Source organism: Mytilus galloprovincialis, chromosome 7 (genome assembly GCF_965363235.1).
Source record: "Mytilus galloprovincialis chromosome 7, xbMytGall1.hap1.1, whole genome shotgun sequence".
NCBI lineage: Eukaryota > Metazoa > Mollusca > Bivalvia > Mytilida > Mytilidae > Mytilus > Mytilus galloprovincialis.
This window is the reverse complement of record NC_134844.1, coordinates 63,078,173-63,092,609: the sequence shown is the minus strand read 5'-3', so window position 1 is coordinate 63,092,609 and position 14,437 is coordinate 63,078,173. Positions and strand designations below refer to the sequence as shown.

Sequence of the window (14,437 nt, the reverse complement as noted above, 5' to 3'; positions counted from 1 at the left end):
AATATTACCTTACCATTGAATACGTTTCGATATTGATTTGAATTTAATACAAACTTACATCAGATCCATGATTATCTATTATGACAGGTGTACGTTTTTGTATAAATGAAAGTGTTCGGTTGTACATTAAATGAAAAGCGAATTTATATTTAACCATAAACAAAACCACAAAATTTATATGTCATACATATGAAATGTTCAGATAACTATAAAAGCAGATATATTCCACCAATGTCTTCGACAGAAATTATCTGTACCAAGGGTATGACAGTTGTGTTTTATTCATATGATAAGTTTCAGATTTAAGTTTGCCGTATGCTAGTTGATTACCCGATTTGCAGTTCGTCATATTTTTTAATTTTCATTTTACTCTTAAAACGCTGCAAATTATTAATTACATAATCCTAAAATTATTCAGATTGCAAAGAATTATTAAAATTTTCTTTGTATCTCTTGCGTTTAATATTTGTTTTGACATATCTAGTTTTGAGCAAGACGGATGATAATGTAAACCTCCCTAAAAATATCTAGTAACAATTGCATCTCAACAAATGAGCCAAATAAATTACAATATCAAGATAATATCGAACTCAATGATTTTATTATATGATCATCACCATGTTTTGATGAGGTTCGTGTTTATGGTGTGTCCTATTGATAAATAAACTCATCGTAGAGTGTCATTTGTCTGTTTGTCTGTTTGTCTTTTTTCTTTTTTGGTCATGTCGTTTTCATTTTTTATCTGTGAGTTTGACTTGTTTCCGGAATCTTTCCCCCTTTTTACAGAGCCATATAACAAAATCGAACTAAAATAATAGCATATAAGTCTTAGGCCAATATTGTCAGCTGTAGAATGGACTTAGTTTTTGAAGCATTTTGTATTCTTAAGCATGTTAAGATTATATTCTTATAAATTTGATTAAATAACTGCTGTTCCCGATGTTTCATTTTGTAGAATAATTGTAAATGTTTTGGAGGACATAAATTAGTTTAGGGTCGAAACAGAGGCTGACACGTGTTTATGACGAATGAAATGTTTGCAAGAAACACTACAGATATTTTAAAATGTCTTAGTTAAAAATAATAACTTGTCTTATTATTAAAAAAAAGTAATATACCACGAATGACAGAAAACAAATGATTATTAATGCGGGTAATGAATGGGTAGGCTATTATTGTTGTTTGGACCGAAGTTGAATAGTTGTCGAAAATTCAAAACGGAATTATGTTATCAACAAATGGAAGAGCTCATACACATCGAATGACATTCATATTCCTGAAATGAATACTTTCATTTCTGTATGTAGAAAATGGAGGATGAAGCATTGTTAAACTGAACAAAGAATACAACATTGCTTCAATGCAACAGCGTTTACAACGTATTTAAAATATCCATTGCTTGGTTTATGACGTCAGAGGATGAAACTATAAGATGTATTTTAAATGTGAGACTATCAGCTTGTTTTATTTCATTACCAAAATGAAATTAACAGTTTATAACATCATATATTTTGGAAAATGATGATTTACTTGATTATTATGTAGTCTTATTTGCAAAACAACTTTTAAACTCTTACGGCTTCAATATTTACTTCGTATATCATGTTTTTTGCATTTTGTACCATGGATGGTTCTTGTGTAGACATGTAAGCATGTCAGGAACCTTTGTATATTTTTACGAAGTGCATTGATTTCAATATCAATGTTATCCATTGAGCTTGATACAACATGAACAACAGATATTGTTCATTCTGATGAATATCTCAAATTACATTAAGAAATTAACAATGACATTCAGTTGAGAACAAAACGTAACGAAAAAAATGAGATCAGCTTTCGACTGCTGAACTTTCCATACTTAGAAAGCAAAATTCAGGCACCTCCTGCAAATGGAGTATATTTGAAACTATAAACTAACGTTTGCGTTTCTATACAGTCAACAATCAATCTAGTGAGTCATTGAATTTGTGTAAATCTTTTCTCCATACCGAGAAGATGTATGTTTTTTCCATATTGAAAGATGTATGCATGAATTAAAATTTTTAAAGGAGTGTTTAGAAAAAACTTTCAGAGAAATGTCTTCAAATAATTCATATAAAGGGTAAGATGACAAAAATACAAAAAATAAAAACAGAAAGTTCTCATTCAAATGACAAAATCAAAAACTCAAATACATCAAACGAAAGGTTAAAAACTATCAAGTTCCTGACTTGGTACGGGCATTTTCCTATGTAGATAATGGTAGACTAAACCTGGTTGTATACGTAGCTTTACCTCTCACTTCTATGACAGTAGTAATAAAGAATCACATATACGTGTTTCTGACAACTTTACGACAACAGAGATGAGTTCAAAATTCCAACTTTCCATTCATATGTAGCAACATCCAGCAGCGCATGCATGCGGAATATTAATTTCCAATTCGTACGATATTCTCGGGCTTGTATTTCCTATCATGATTTCCTTGAAAGAGGGTTGCCGCTTACAAGGAAGATATTAAACAAAGAGTTTCAAATGGTGAAGTTGAAATCATCCTTTCTGAATTTACGGACGCCATCACGAGTTGGTTGACAGTTATGAAATAAACGTTTTACAGATGATATCGGATATGTTCCTTATGTTGTAAGTACAGTTCACTTTCCTTTTCACCACAAATGTGACCTACCGAATTAGACTTTTTACTGGATTTTAAAATATGAGCAACACGACGAGTCCAAAGGTTCCGCTTACCCTTTCGGAGCACCTGAGATCAACTCCGTTTTTTGGGAGGTACTTTTGCTTAGCTTTTAGTTTTCTATATTCATTTGTTTCTTTTGTTTTGTTTTTTTCTCTTTGTATTTTTTTTAGCCATGGCGGTGTTGGTTCATTTTTGATGTATGAGTTTGATTGTCCCTCTGATATAATTCGCCCTCTTTTATGTTGTTATATGATTTCATTTATTTATGTGTAATGACATCAAATCCCAGGAAATAAAAACTTAATTTATAGTTTTAGTTATATCAATAACCGTTATCAAAATTATATTATAGTAGCGTTTATCAATAAAAATCGATGAGCATGATTAATGTCAACAACGGACCTTACCTTCATGTCATTAGTGGATACCCTATAGCCAATGATATTAGGGTGACAATTTTTTTTTTCACATTTTATTTAATCATTATAATTTTTACATCAATATAAAAAAATCTATTCCACATCGCAGATACTCATTATCTGTATTGTTATCAACAATGCAGTAGTGTCTAAAAGTAAAAAATACTGATGATGTTATGTTTTTATTTTTCTTGCAGAGCTATTGCTACAATTAAAAAAGATAATTTATTAATAATTGCAATGAACAGTTTGTTAAAGAAAACCTATAAGATATTTTGTATGCCCCCAAACTCGCTTCTAATCTAAATATAGTATGCACGAGAAAATGTTAGTTGTACAATTCCTGACAAAACTGTAAATAAATGTAATCTTAAAATAAAGTTGATTATCAACATATATACACATGTTCATAAATAACTGAATAATGTAGAGAGCCTTAAGGAAAATAAGTTGAACCCTAACTAGTTTCTGTCTTTGAATAACGGATATTATTGTTATTATTATTATAACTGTTACTATTATTATTATTATTTTGAATATTTTACATAATGTTATTGTTCTTTAAAGACTGTGCCTGTCCCAAGTCAGGAGCTTGCAATTCAGTAGTTGTCGTTTGTTTATGTGTTACATATTTTTTTTCATTCATTTTTTTTATATAGATAAGGCTGTTAGTTTTCTCGTTTGAATTGTTTTACATTGTCATATCGGGGTCTTTCATAGCTGATTATGCGGTATGGGCTTTGCTCATTGTTGAAGGCCGTATCGTGACCGATAGTTGTTAATGTCTGTGTCATTTTGGTCTCCTGTGGACATTAGCAATTATACCACATCTTCTTTTTTATATTCGTAGTAAAATACCAGAAACAGTATCAGTATATTTAACCATGAGTTTGTCAATACAAATGAAATAAAATCCTGCAACACGCTTTTATGGGTAAGCTATTGGTAAATAAAACTACAAGAACATACTGATCTCTAGAAAAGACAATGCCGGTAAACGTTAGGTGACCGTAGGTAGTTTGCAATCCTTTCTTAAAAAATAAGGTTATTGATTGGTAAATGTATTATCATTGGGGATACTAACTCGTGTATTCCCATGTTTAAACAGTCCTTTGTCGTATTTGACACATGTTTTGTGTACGTATACTCTGAAATGGAACGTGCTTTTGTGTTTATTACTTCAACTGACACGAAAATGAAAACTGTAATAAATGAAGGCAACAGTAGTTTATTGCTGTTCAATATTCATGAATCGATTAAAAAAAAAACAAATAAGAACAAAACCGAGAGAAACACATTTACAGGGACTAAACTTAACGCTCGCCCAGTCGCCCGAGGCGACCAGATTTTCGGCTGGGCGAATATATTTAGTCATCATGGTCGACCAGCTGGCGACTGTAAAAAAATTGAAGTAAATCCCATTTGTACCCTTTCCCCCGCGATATTAACAAAGACTGTTCCTAAAAGGAAACCTGTTTGTCTTATCAAAGCGATATAGAAATATAGAGTATTTCCGAAAACCAGTAGGTTATTTCTAATAACTGAACCCAGTCGAATAGCTATGTTTTCAATCCGGAGTCACGATGCTGCATATATATACCTTCTTCTTTCCGCATGTTTTCCTAGTTCTGCTAAATTTTCTACGATAATTTCATTATTGAACAGTGTTTTCTATTTTACTGTTCAATAAGCATCGTGAAAGGGATGTTTTCGTATTGTCCTGTGAGTCATTACAAGCATGTGTTAGACGGTAACTTGTCCCTGAATCGCTTTTTACAAAAATATTTGATAAAAAAACGGAATTTAAAATCTCGTAAATAAAAATCCCAATTTCTAGTTTGATATCCAATCTTCATTAAAAACTTATTGAAAAATATATTTTGATCAACACTATTAGAGGATGGCTTGGATTGAGATAATATTTAATGTTCAAAGAAAAAGCCATATTGTCTAAAGGTCAACAGGAAGTTGAAAATTTGAAGGGAGATAATTTTGTTAGGAAACAACCTAAAATAAATATTGTCAAATCTTATGATACATTTCTGGTGGCAATAATTCAAATATTATAATGGTTACCACAGAACAGAAAACATTTTCAAGACTACAAGTAGGATTTCACAATAAGGCTTCATTAGAAAAACTGTTTTGTTTCATACCATGAACATACATTTAAAGAAGAATCAAAGAAGTTTGTATTTGAACATATATGAAGACTACTTCCTGTTTTACTTCTTGTATTAATGACCCTCCTTACGTGGGAGCACTTAACAAATGTACAAGTTTGTTAACATAAACATCAAAATGATATGCTTTGCTTCATGGTATGATAATTTGATAAAAAAAAATCTGACTGGAACCAATATCAAGAACATATTAATTTCTGAATAAGGTTTAAATACAACTAATGTTCTCCAGCTGAGCCTATAGCTATAGCAATATTCAAGGTAATTTATACAAAGTATCCTTACAATCCGGGTTATTGCGTTAAAGTGCCCTTTCAGAAAACTAGCACCCTTCTGCCCTGAGATTTAAGCTGGAACACTGTTAGTAAGTATATACTAAGTAATTTTCAGTTTTGTTTTATTTTAGTATAAAGATTAGTGGGCTCCTAAAATTTTAAGCGGGCCCCTGAAAAAAAATATCTTAGGGGCCCAGCTGGTCCCTAGAGAAAAACAGTTAAGTTTAGTCCCTGCATTTACTTTAAGAGGAAAACAACAGAACAAAACGACCAATGAAGTGCAACAAAAAATACCTCAACATACATAGAAACGATATATGTGATTACCTTTGTCAAAATAATGACTTGGTATAAGACATTTTTAGAGAAAATGTGAATTGAACCTAGTTTGATGGCTATACAAACCTCCCGCAGATGTGAAAATGTTTAAAACACCACTAGAATGACAACATAAAGTGACAGAAATATAGTACAAATAAACGAAAGAACACCTAAAGCAGAGAAATACATAACTTAATTACGGAATCGTTCATTACAAGATGTTAACCACAGAATAACAACAGCACTAAAATTTGGGTTTATTATTGCATTCTTCTTGCAGCAGTCGACAATTCACTTCGAAAACTCAGACCTCCTCCACTAACAAAATCAGGTCGATATCAAATATCGAAGTGTGCTGTTTACAGCATTAAACACATAAAAGATGCATAAGTATCATAACACGGTACACATATTCGATAATAATAAGTCTCAATTAGTTATTACAATCGTAGAAAACAAAAATATTAATAAATGAATCTATGAGTTAATAATAAAACAAATTAAATTTTAGAGTATCATTAAAGCAATTAGTCTTTGGATATAAAATTTTTGACAAAAAATATCTTGGTCTGAATTATTTCCTAACAATATTAAGTTTTTCCATATACAAATCATATTATGCATCTAATCAAAAATTGACAAAGGTAAATGTTTATCAAATTTTTGTTCGAGAATACATAAAAAGATACAACGAAAACAGAACAATGAAAATTAATCCATTACTTAAGTCACTAAAAAGAAGTTAAGACGATTGATAGAATAAAACCGTGATAATGTATTGAAATGTTGTACAATTGTATTTCAAGAAATTTATACACATTATTATAATATAAACATATATACCAACAGTTGATTGCTAACCTGGGCAATCAGTGGAATATAACAGGACGCATCAAGAAAGGCATGGTTTCTTTGTGCAATAATGTAACAAGCATATTTTACGAATAAATATATAATCTTGTTAAAAAAAATAAAATAAAAATAAAGTCGATAAAGCCTTTATTTTAAATACAATCTAATAAAAATTAAGTTGACATTTTGACAGCTTCAAACCTCCAGCTAATCAACGAGCTAAATGTAAGAATTGACAGGTTTATGCTTACTTTAATCAAAATCTGGAGTACCCAGATCTTTTCATTGAACATCTGCAGACGCATCCAGTAAGTAGCAGCACTAATATTCCTCCAACTACACCAGCGCCTATATAAATTGCTGTGTTACCCGATGCTAAAAATAAAAAGAAATGAGCAGGCATACACTTTTGATTTTAATAGGAATAATAATCAACTGAATATACATGATCGTTGAATGCATTGAAGCTGTATTGTTTTTTGTTGTTTTTTTTTTATTTCAAGGTCATTTTAATTATATTCTGTTATTTAAGAATTGAGTTCAAAATTTGTGTCATACTGATCGAAATTGATTTGAAGAATATATAGAAAAGTCTAGTGGTAAAGGTCATTGAATATGGAAAAGATGATTTTCTTATCCTTCTTGATTTTATGAAAATTTGAAATAGACCATCATACAGGCACTACTGACAAGCCTGCTACTAAAAATCACCGAGGCATTTAAGAATGTTTAGTACTTACATCCAGGTGGTGTGCCTGTTAAACAAAAAAAGAAAATATTAGATTAGTATTAAATAAAGAAAACGTCCTCATTATTATGTCAGAGCAGATATAACAACAGTTTACCAATGTTCAAATTGCCACACTTAATTAGGACGATAGTAAACAAAGTGCAGAACAAAAATCGAATTATCATTAGAAAATGCAAATGGAGACACTGGGCAGAGACACTGGGCGAATCGTCAATGTATGTGTATTCTGCTATTCGGGCACCCTTTCATTGCAATATCATTTTATAAACTTGACGATCGGATTTTGAACTTTCACCGATAAAAGACAAATGGTAGTTCTAAAATTTTAACCGACAAGTACGACGATATAATCTCATTGCATTGTATTTGACGTAAATATTATAATTTCCATAAAATGATGCCGGCTATACACTGTATATCGGATAAAATGAAAACAACGAAAGAAAAAAACGTACGAATTCAATCTTTCGAATGTTGGAGAGGTTATAAAGACAGAAACATTATCTTGATTTATTTGACAATTATTTTCAAAACGCGAAAAGCAAACATTGTGATGCAATCTTATTTCACATCAAGAGGTATTTTTCAGTAATCGTAGACAGTTACCTAGTTAAAGCATAAACATATCATTTTGATAGAGTTGATGAAATTTTTTAAGCAGATGATTGCGGTTAGCGTAAAACAGATACATTAAAATTGATGACATGTAGTTTTTTCTTCTGAATTATATACACAAACGCCATATCATTTGACCATATTAATTACATGAATAAATAATATTTAATTGTCTTAATAAAAGAAGAGAAAATCTACGTCAATTTTTTTTGTTGTTGACTAAAATGATTCTAGCTACAACTCCTATGTAGGTTTTTGTTGTAATTTTATTTTAAGTCCAAAAAAATCAGTACAACTTGGTCAATATGTTTTTACCAAGTTAAACTAGCTATACTCTACTTTTGTATCTGAGGTACTAAAATAGTCCAAGCATACACTCACATCTGCAAGGAAATACCATTGATTATAAAGAGCCAAGTGATGCATACCGTTACATTTTCCTGTATTCTGTTGGCAGCCTCTGACACCACAGTCCAATAAGCATCTCGATTCGCAAGATGAACCGTAGAAACCAACTTCACATCCTATACATTCTCCATGTGTATCACATTTAATGCAATGTTTGGAGCAATTCATCTCTTTTGCTGTAGCATGCATCCCAATATTGACAATAGAATCATCTTTAACACGGTTGCTGATGTCATCATAATGATGGCTTCTGTCAGAATCTCCTGAATCAAAGATTTGAAAAGTTTGATTAATATCTCCCCTGGTTTCTACATGCATATATTTTTCAAAAGGATTGATGTCTTGTGTACATCAATCAATGTTGATATTGTTGTTTAGAATTATTTTTGTAATCTAGTTAATCGTTGTTGTTTTCCTGAAAGACAGACTACAGGATAAAAAAAAATCTTTGATAACTAGCTAAGGTTCGTTCATAAATATTTATGACACAACCACAATAAATATTGGAGAAACCACATCAAGTAATAACAAACCTATATCAAGTCAATATGAAACCATCTCGTGTAATATCGAAATAGTATTATTTAATGACTATTCCATATTGTGTTATATCAAAACATCATTACGTAACGTCTAAACCATATTATGTAAAGACCAAATATCATCAGGTAATAATAAAACAACATAATGTAATATCAGAGTTCCACATAAGATAGCTATGGCGTTCCATACATACATTCCAAGGCCTTTTTATATCTAGAAAATACATTTGGATTGTGTCACAAAGTCAATTAAAAAACATTTACCGAAGATAACAGTTTACTAGTCTCAACAGTTGCTCTTACTAGTTAATGAATGTAAATGAAAAATTTGCAACATGTTGAATATATTATCTCCAAGTTAAAACAGTTACGCGTTATACTCCACTTTTGTATGTAAAGTTATAAAATAATCATATATTTTGTAATAAAAGATTGTAAGAGAACATATCACAGTCTACCCCCTTCGACCGAGAAACGAAGAACAGTTACCACCCTCGTCTCCCTTGTCTATCCATTATGACAGATATGTTTATAAATACCTTTCGTTAAAGCAGTAGTAACAGCCAAATATACGAAGATTATGAAAATAACAGCCATTTTAAATAAATTCTATATCCTCTTAGGTATAACTATGCGACTACACGTATACAGACTGATCTCAAATAAAATGTACAAAATTGTAAAATGCATTCAGTTCTTTATTCTATTTCTATTGTATGAAATTCAAAAGATAGACCTTTAACAGTAATTATGTATGAAATTATAATGTGCATATAGAACATAACAGATCAAGTGAGACTGATTTCAATAGGTAAAAGTTAACGTATATGTTAGTAATTTTATACAACTCATACCCATTTTGAACATATTAAATCGATAATACATCATAAATACATCATACATGCAAAGCTTATAATTAAGATTGTGTACGCCGGACACACGTTTTGTCTACAAAGCTCTCTAAAGTGACGCTTGAAAAAAAAAATTTGAAAGGTGAAATTAAGTACGAATTTGAAGAGCATAAAGACCCATAATTCCGAAAGGTAGAGACAAACAAAGGTTGCAATAAAAAATTAGAAAATTACATTAACTCTTAAAGGATCACGACTTTGTGCGTCTACTGGGAAAGCTTATTCGGCTGATCATGCATGCAATATCTTCTTTGACTATCCATAACATTAATCCATGGTTGTGTTTAGTTGGTTTTAGTCTCTAATGTATGAATATTTTTTTTAATATTGATTGATTGTGGCTTTAATTAGCTTTCAGTAACTATGAGTACTTTAAAAAATCTAATTTTCGTGTTAATTTGACCTGTTTACTTGTTTATATATCTCATCTCACTATCTCTTATATTTTCGTGATAAGTGTTTAGTATCAGTCAGAATTCTACCTCGTCAAAATTATCTGCCCATTACTCCAGTTCATTTTTTAAAATCGTAAAAATGGAAGCCATTGTAGGGATGACGCGCTGCCAATTTAGCTCTTGAAAAGCGATGAATTGATCCTCATAGCCGCAAATGTAGTATCCATATATACCAGTCGTATCTTAAAAGACAAATGCATCTACTAACTAATGAGCATCTAATAATGTACTTGTCTGCATTCAGTCAACTTAAGAACTATTGTCTGATCGGCTGTCAGGTGGAATTTTCGAAAAGTTATATTTAAAAAAAAACTTATTAAATATTTGGAAGGGCAGACTAAAATTTTGCACTGGTTGAAGACTGTAAACCCCAATTTTCACCCCAAAAAATAAGTTTTTTCAAAGATTTGCATTTTTAACATCCAACTTGAAAATCTGTCATCGAGTACTTATAGTAAGAATTTGCTATTCGAACACACCTACTCTGTCTTTGTGATTCATTAGAAAGGTATTTCACTTGACCCATATATTTCATCGTTTAGTGCTGTGCATTTTTGATGTTATAAAGTTAATCTGTAGCCTTGATATGTAAAATTGATAGAATTTGAAGCGAGATGATGTATCAAATACTTCGCTATAAACGTTTTCAAGACAAAATATTCAACTAAAAAACGTCCTAATATAGAAAACCCTAATATAGAAAAGTGCACTCGAATTTCTCTTATCGATGTAAAGATACACATTTTCTGGAATTTGTTCTTGAGACACATAATGGAAGGGCAGAAACGAAAAAATTAAACAAATAGATTGAAATGTTCTCCGTTCGTAGTATTTTTTTTAATCGGGAGTAATGCATTTTTTAGATCCAACTGAATAGACACCCATGTCGTCGACTTGACACTTAATTTTTCTGCTTAATTATGTAATAGATAAATTGAAAATTTATGCGAATGGTGTTTATATGATAGAATACTTCGTAATTTAGCCAAAAACTGTCATTTTAATCTGTTTCTATTATCTTTCAATTTGTTTATTACTATTGTAAACATTACAGTAAGCATTTATCACCTTCTCCAACAAAGAGCTTCGATTCTTTTGTTCTATTTTAACTGGGTTTCCGCTGGTATGACGATAAGTTTTCACTATGTTCTCGTTCGTTAAATAAACTCATCATAGATACCAGGACTAAATTTTGTATATACGCCAGATGCGCGTTCCGTCTACAAAAGACTCATCAGTGACGCTCGAATCCAAAAAGGTTAGAATGGCAAAATAGAGAACGAAGTTGAAGAGCATTGAGGACCAAAAATCCTAAACGTTTTGCCAAATACAGCTAAGGTAATCTATGCCTGAGGTAGAAAAGCCTTAGTATTTAAAAACATTCAAAAATTTTTAAACAGAAAATTTATAAATATAACCATATCAATGACAATTCATGTCAGCACAAAAACTGCTGACTACTGGGCTTGTGGGTAAACAACACATTTATTTATTTTGAAATATCTATTTCCTTGCTGCATAGTGTTCATTACTACAAAAATATTGTTTTTAGCCTGTGTACGTAATTTTACTTAGAGATTTTTTGGTCCAAATTTATGGTTATCTCTCAAATATTGTTTTACATCTAACCACTTTTTTTTATTTATTAATTTTGTATTAACATTGTGCCAAATCTCATATTTATCGTTAAGTGTATATTTATTTCTTTTTGTCAATGTGTCTTTTGAATGAGTCAAGACATTTCAATTGATATTTTTAGTGTGTATTTCTATGATGTGCTGTAACACTTTTTTTCAGTTTGAGTGAGGGTTTGCGCCTATTTAACGTTTTAACCCGCTGCATTTGTTTGTACCTGTCCTAAGTCACGATCCTGATGTTCAGTGGTTGTCATTTATTAAGTTTGTTGTTAATAAATGTTTCTTGTTTCTTATTTCTATAAAGATAGACCGTTGGTTTTCCTGTTTGAATGGTTTTACACTAGTCATTTTGGGGTTTGTCTAGCTTACTGTTTGGTGTGAGCCTATGCTCTTTGTTAAAAACCGTTTTTTGACCGATAATTGTCTCCCTTTTTCATATCGTGACTGGCATCGTGAGTTGCCCTCATACCACAACTTCTTATATATATTGTGTTTTAGGAAACAACTGTGTTTGAAAATTGTTCAGAGCGGTTCTCAGATTACAGCTTCAAAATTAAACAAACGAAAACAACACTTTATAGTGTCCATCCTTCCTGAGCGATTTTTCTGTATTTACCTTCATCAGGAAAACTCACAGATGAATATTTGATACCTAATTAAGGATGCATTGAAACCTTAACAGCGAAAGAGCCTTTTCACTGTCATATTGACGTAAGCCACCAGTTTCATTTGTTCATATTCATATTAGGATTAAAGTTATAGCATATCTGTTCAGATCATCTTCCTTTTACTTCATATCTTTCAAATTGAATTATGTTTATGTAAAATACTATTTTGTCGATAACATCGATATCATGAAACTATGTATTTACATGCTATACAATATTGTCGCTAGGCTTTCAAAATGTCCAATATGATTATTTTTTTTTATAAACTACTTATAATTCAAACCGGCTTGTATGGAGAAAATCTCTGACATTCCAGTATATTATACATTCAGACCAAATTTCCAATATATACTGATGGACCTTAAAAACGCAACACATGTTTAGTTTTTTTCCCCGGCAAATCATGACTTATTATCATTTCTTTGCTAATCATGCTTTACCTTCTTTTTTTTAAATCGAAAAATCAATGTTATACCTGAATTTTCTAAAACAATCAAACATGGCGGAATTTTGACGTCGCACGAATTTCTTGCCGCGGAATTTGAAGTGCATACATGATTTTTTGGAGACGTTTTTCTTCGTTGAACATTTCCTTGAATCCATTGCCAGGTTTTAATCAATAAAAAGTTGTTGATTTTCTTTTTTTGTCACGACATTTACAGACAGACATAAGGGTACGTTATTCTGAGAACAATATCGAGTCCTGAAATTAATTTAAGTCTATAACACTTCAAGGCAGGTAATCATAACTCCTAAGTGACCACGTATGGACCAAGTCAAACTGTAGTTTAATGTCACGACATTTCAATCAAATTACGCGACGTTATTTGCAACACAGAATGACGACTACAATGTCAGTATTTTTCCAAGTCATGGCAGGCAGATTTACATTAGCAATGTTTCTCATATGTTAATGTACCCATAATCTACTTTAGAAATTGTTTTAGCGTGTGGAATTGTCAATTAAAAATCCTCTTTTGTAATTATTACAGCACCTTTCAGTAGGAGTTTACTAATTGTTGCATTTTAGTAAACGATAATTGTACATTTAGAAGGATATATTGATAAATGCCTACATAAAACCCATAATCAATAGAAAAGACACAAGTATAGGTATTCTTTTGCTTTGTAAGTATTTTGATCTGAGCGTCACTGATGAGTCTAATGGAAAGGAAACACGCGTCTGGCGTATTAAATTATAAGCCTGGTACCTTTGATAAATATTTACACCACTGGATCGATATCACTGCTGGTGGAATTTTCGTCCCCGAGGGTATCACCAGCCCAGTAGTCAGTACTTCGGTGTTGACATGAATATCAAATATATGGTTATTCATATAAATTTATGATTTTTATGAAATACTAAGGATTTTCTTTTTGGAATTTTGGGTCCTCAATGCGCTTCAACTTTGTACTCCTTTGGCTTTATAAATATTTTGATCTGAGCGTCACCGATAAGTCTTATGTAGACGAAACGCGCGTCTGCTGTATTCAATGATAAGTCTGGTACCTTTGATAACTATTATATGAATTATCGCAAATGTATTGCATTACAAAGAAAGGAACAACATTGATAATTTGTTTCGTTTATAACAACAAATCATGTACTACATGCACCATATAGACTAGTTTACAGAAACTTTATATCAAAATCATTTATTCTACATGAATGATATACATCTACATTCATGTACTGCAAAGTAAATCATTTAACAAAGGAAAT

The 14,437-nt window shown here is 31.1% G+C and overlaps 1 protein-coding gene across 1 annotated transcript; it reads right to left on the bottom strand.

Moving 5' to 3' along the window:
- Nucleotides 1-3,118: 3,118 nt before the first annotated feature.
- On the bottom strand, nucleotides 3,119-9,676 carry LOC143083452 (uncharacterized). The gene is made up of 5 exons (XM_076259707.1): nucleotides 9,583-9,676; nucleotides 8,522-8,764; nucleotides 7,468-7,482; nucleotides 6,979-7,102; nucleotides 3,119-3,301 (listed from the first exon to the last, which is right to left on the bottom strand). Exons 1-4 carry the CDS (start codon nucleotides 9,638-9,640, stop codon nucleotides 6,984-6,986), a joined length of 435 nt encoding a protein of 144 aa, XP_076115822.1. The 5' UTR covers nucleotides 9,641-9,676; the 3' UTR covers nucleotides 3,119-3,301; nucleotides 6,979-6,983.
- Between the last annotated feature and the right edge of the window lie 4,761 nt (nucleotides 9,677-14,437).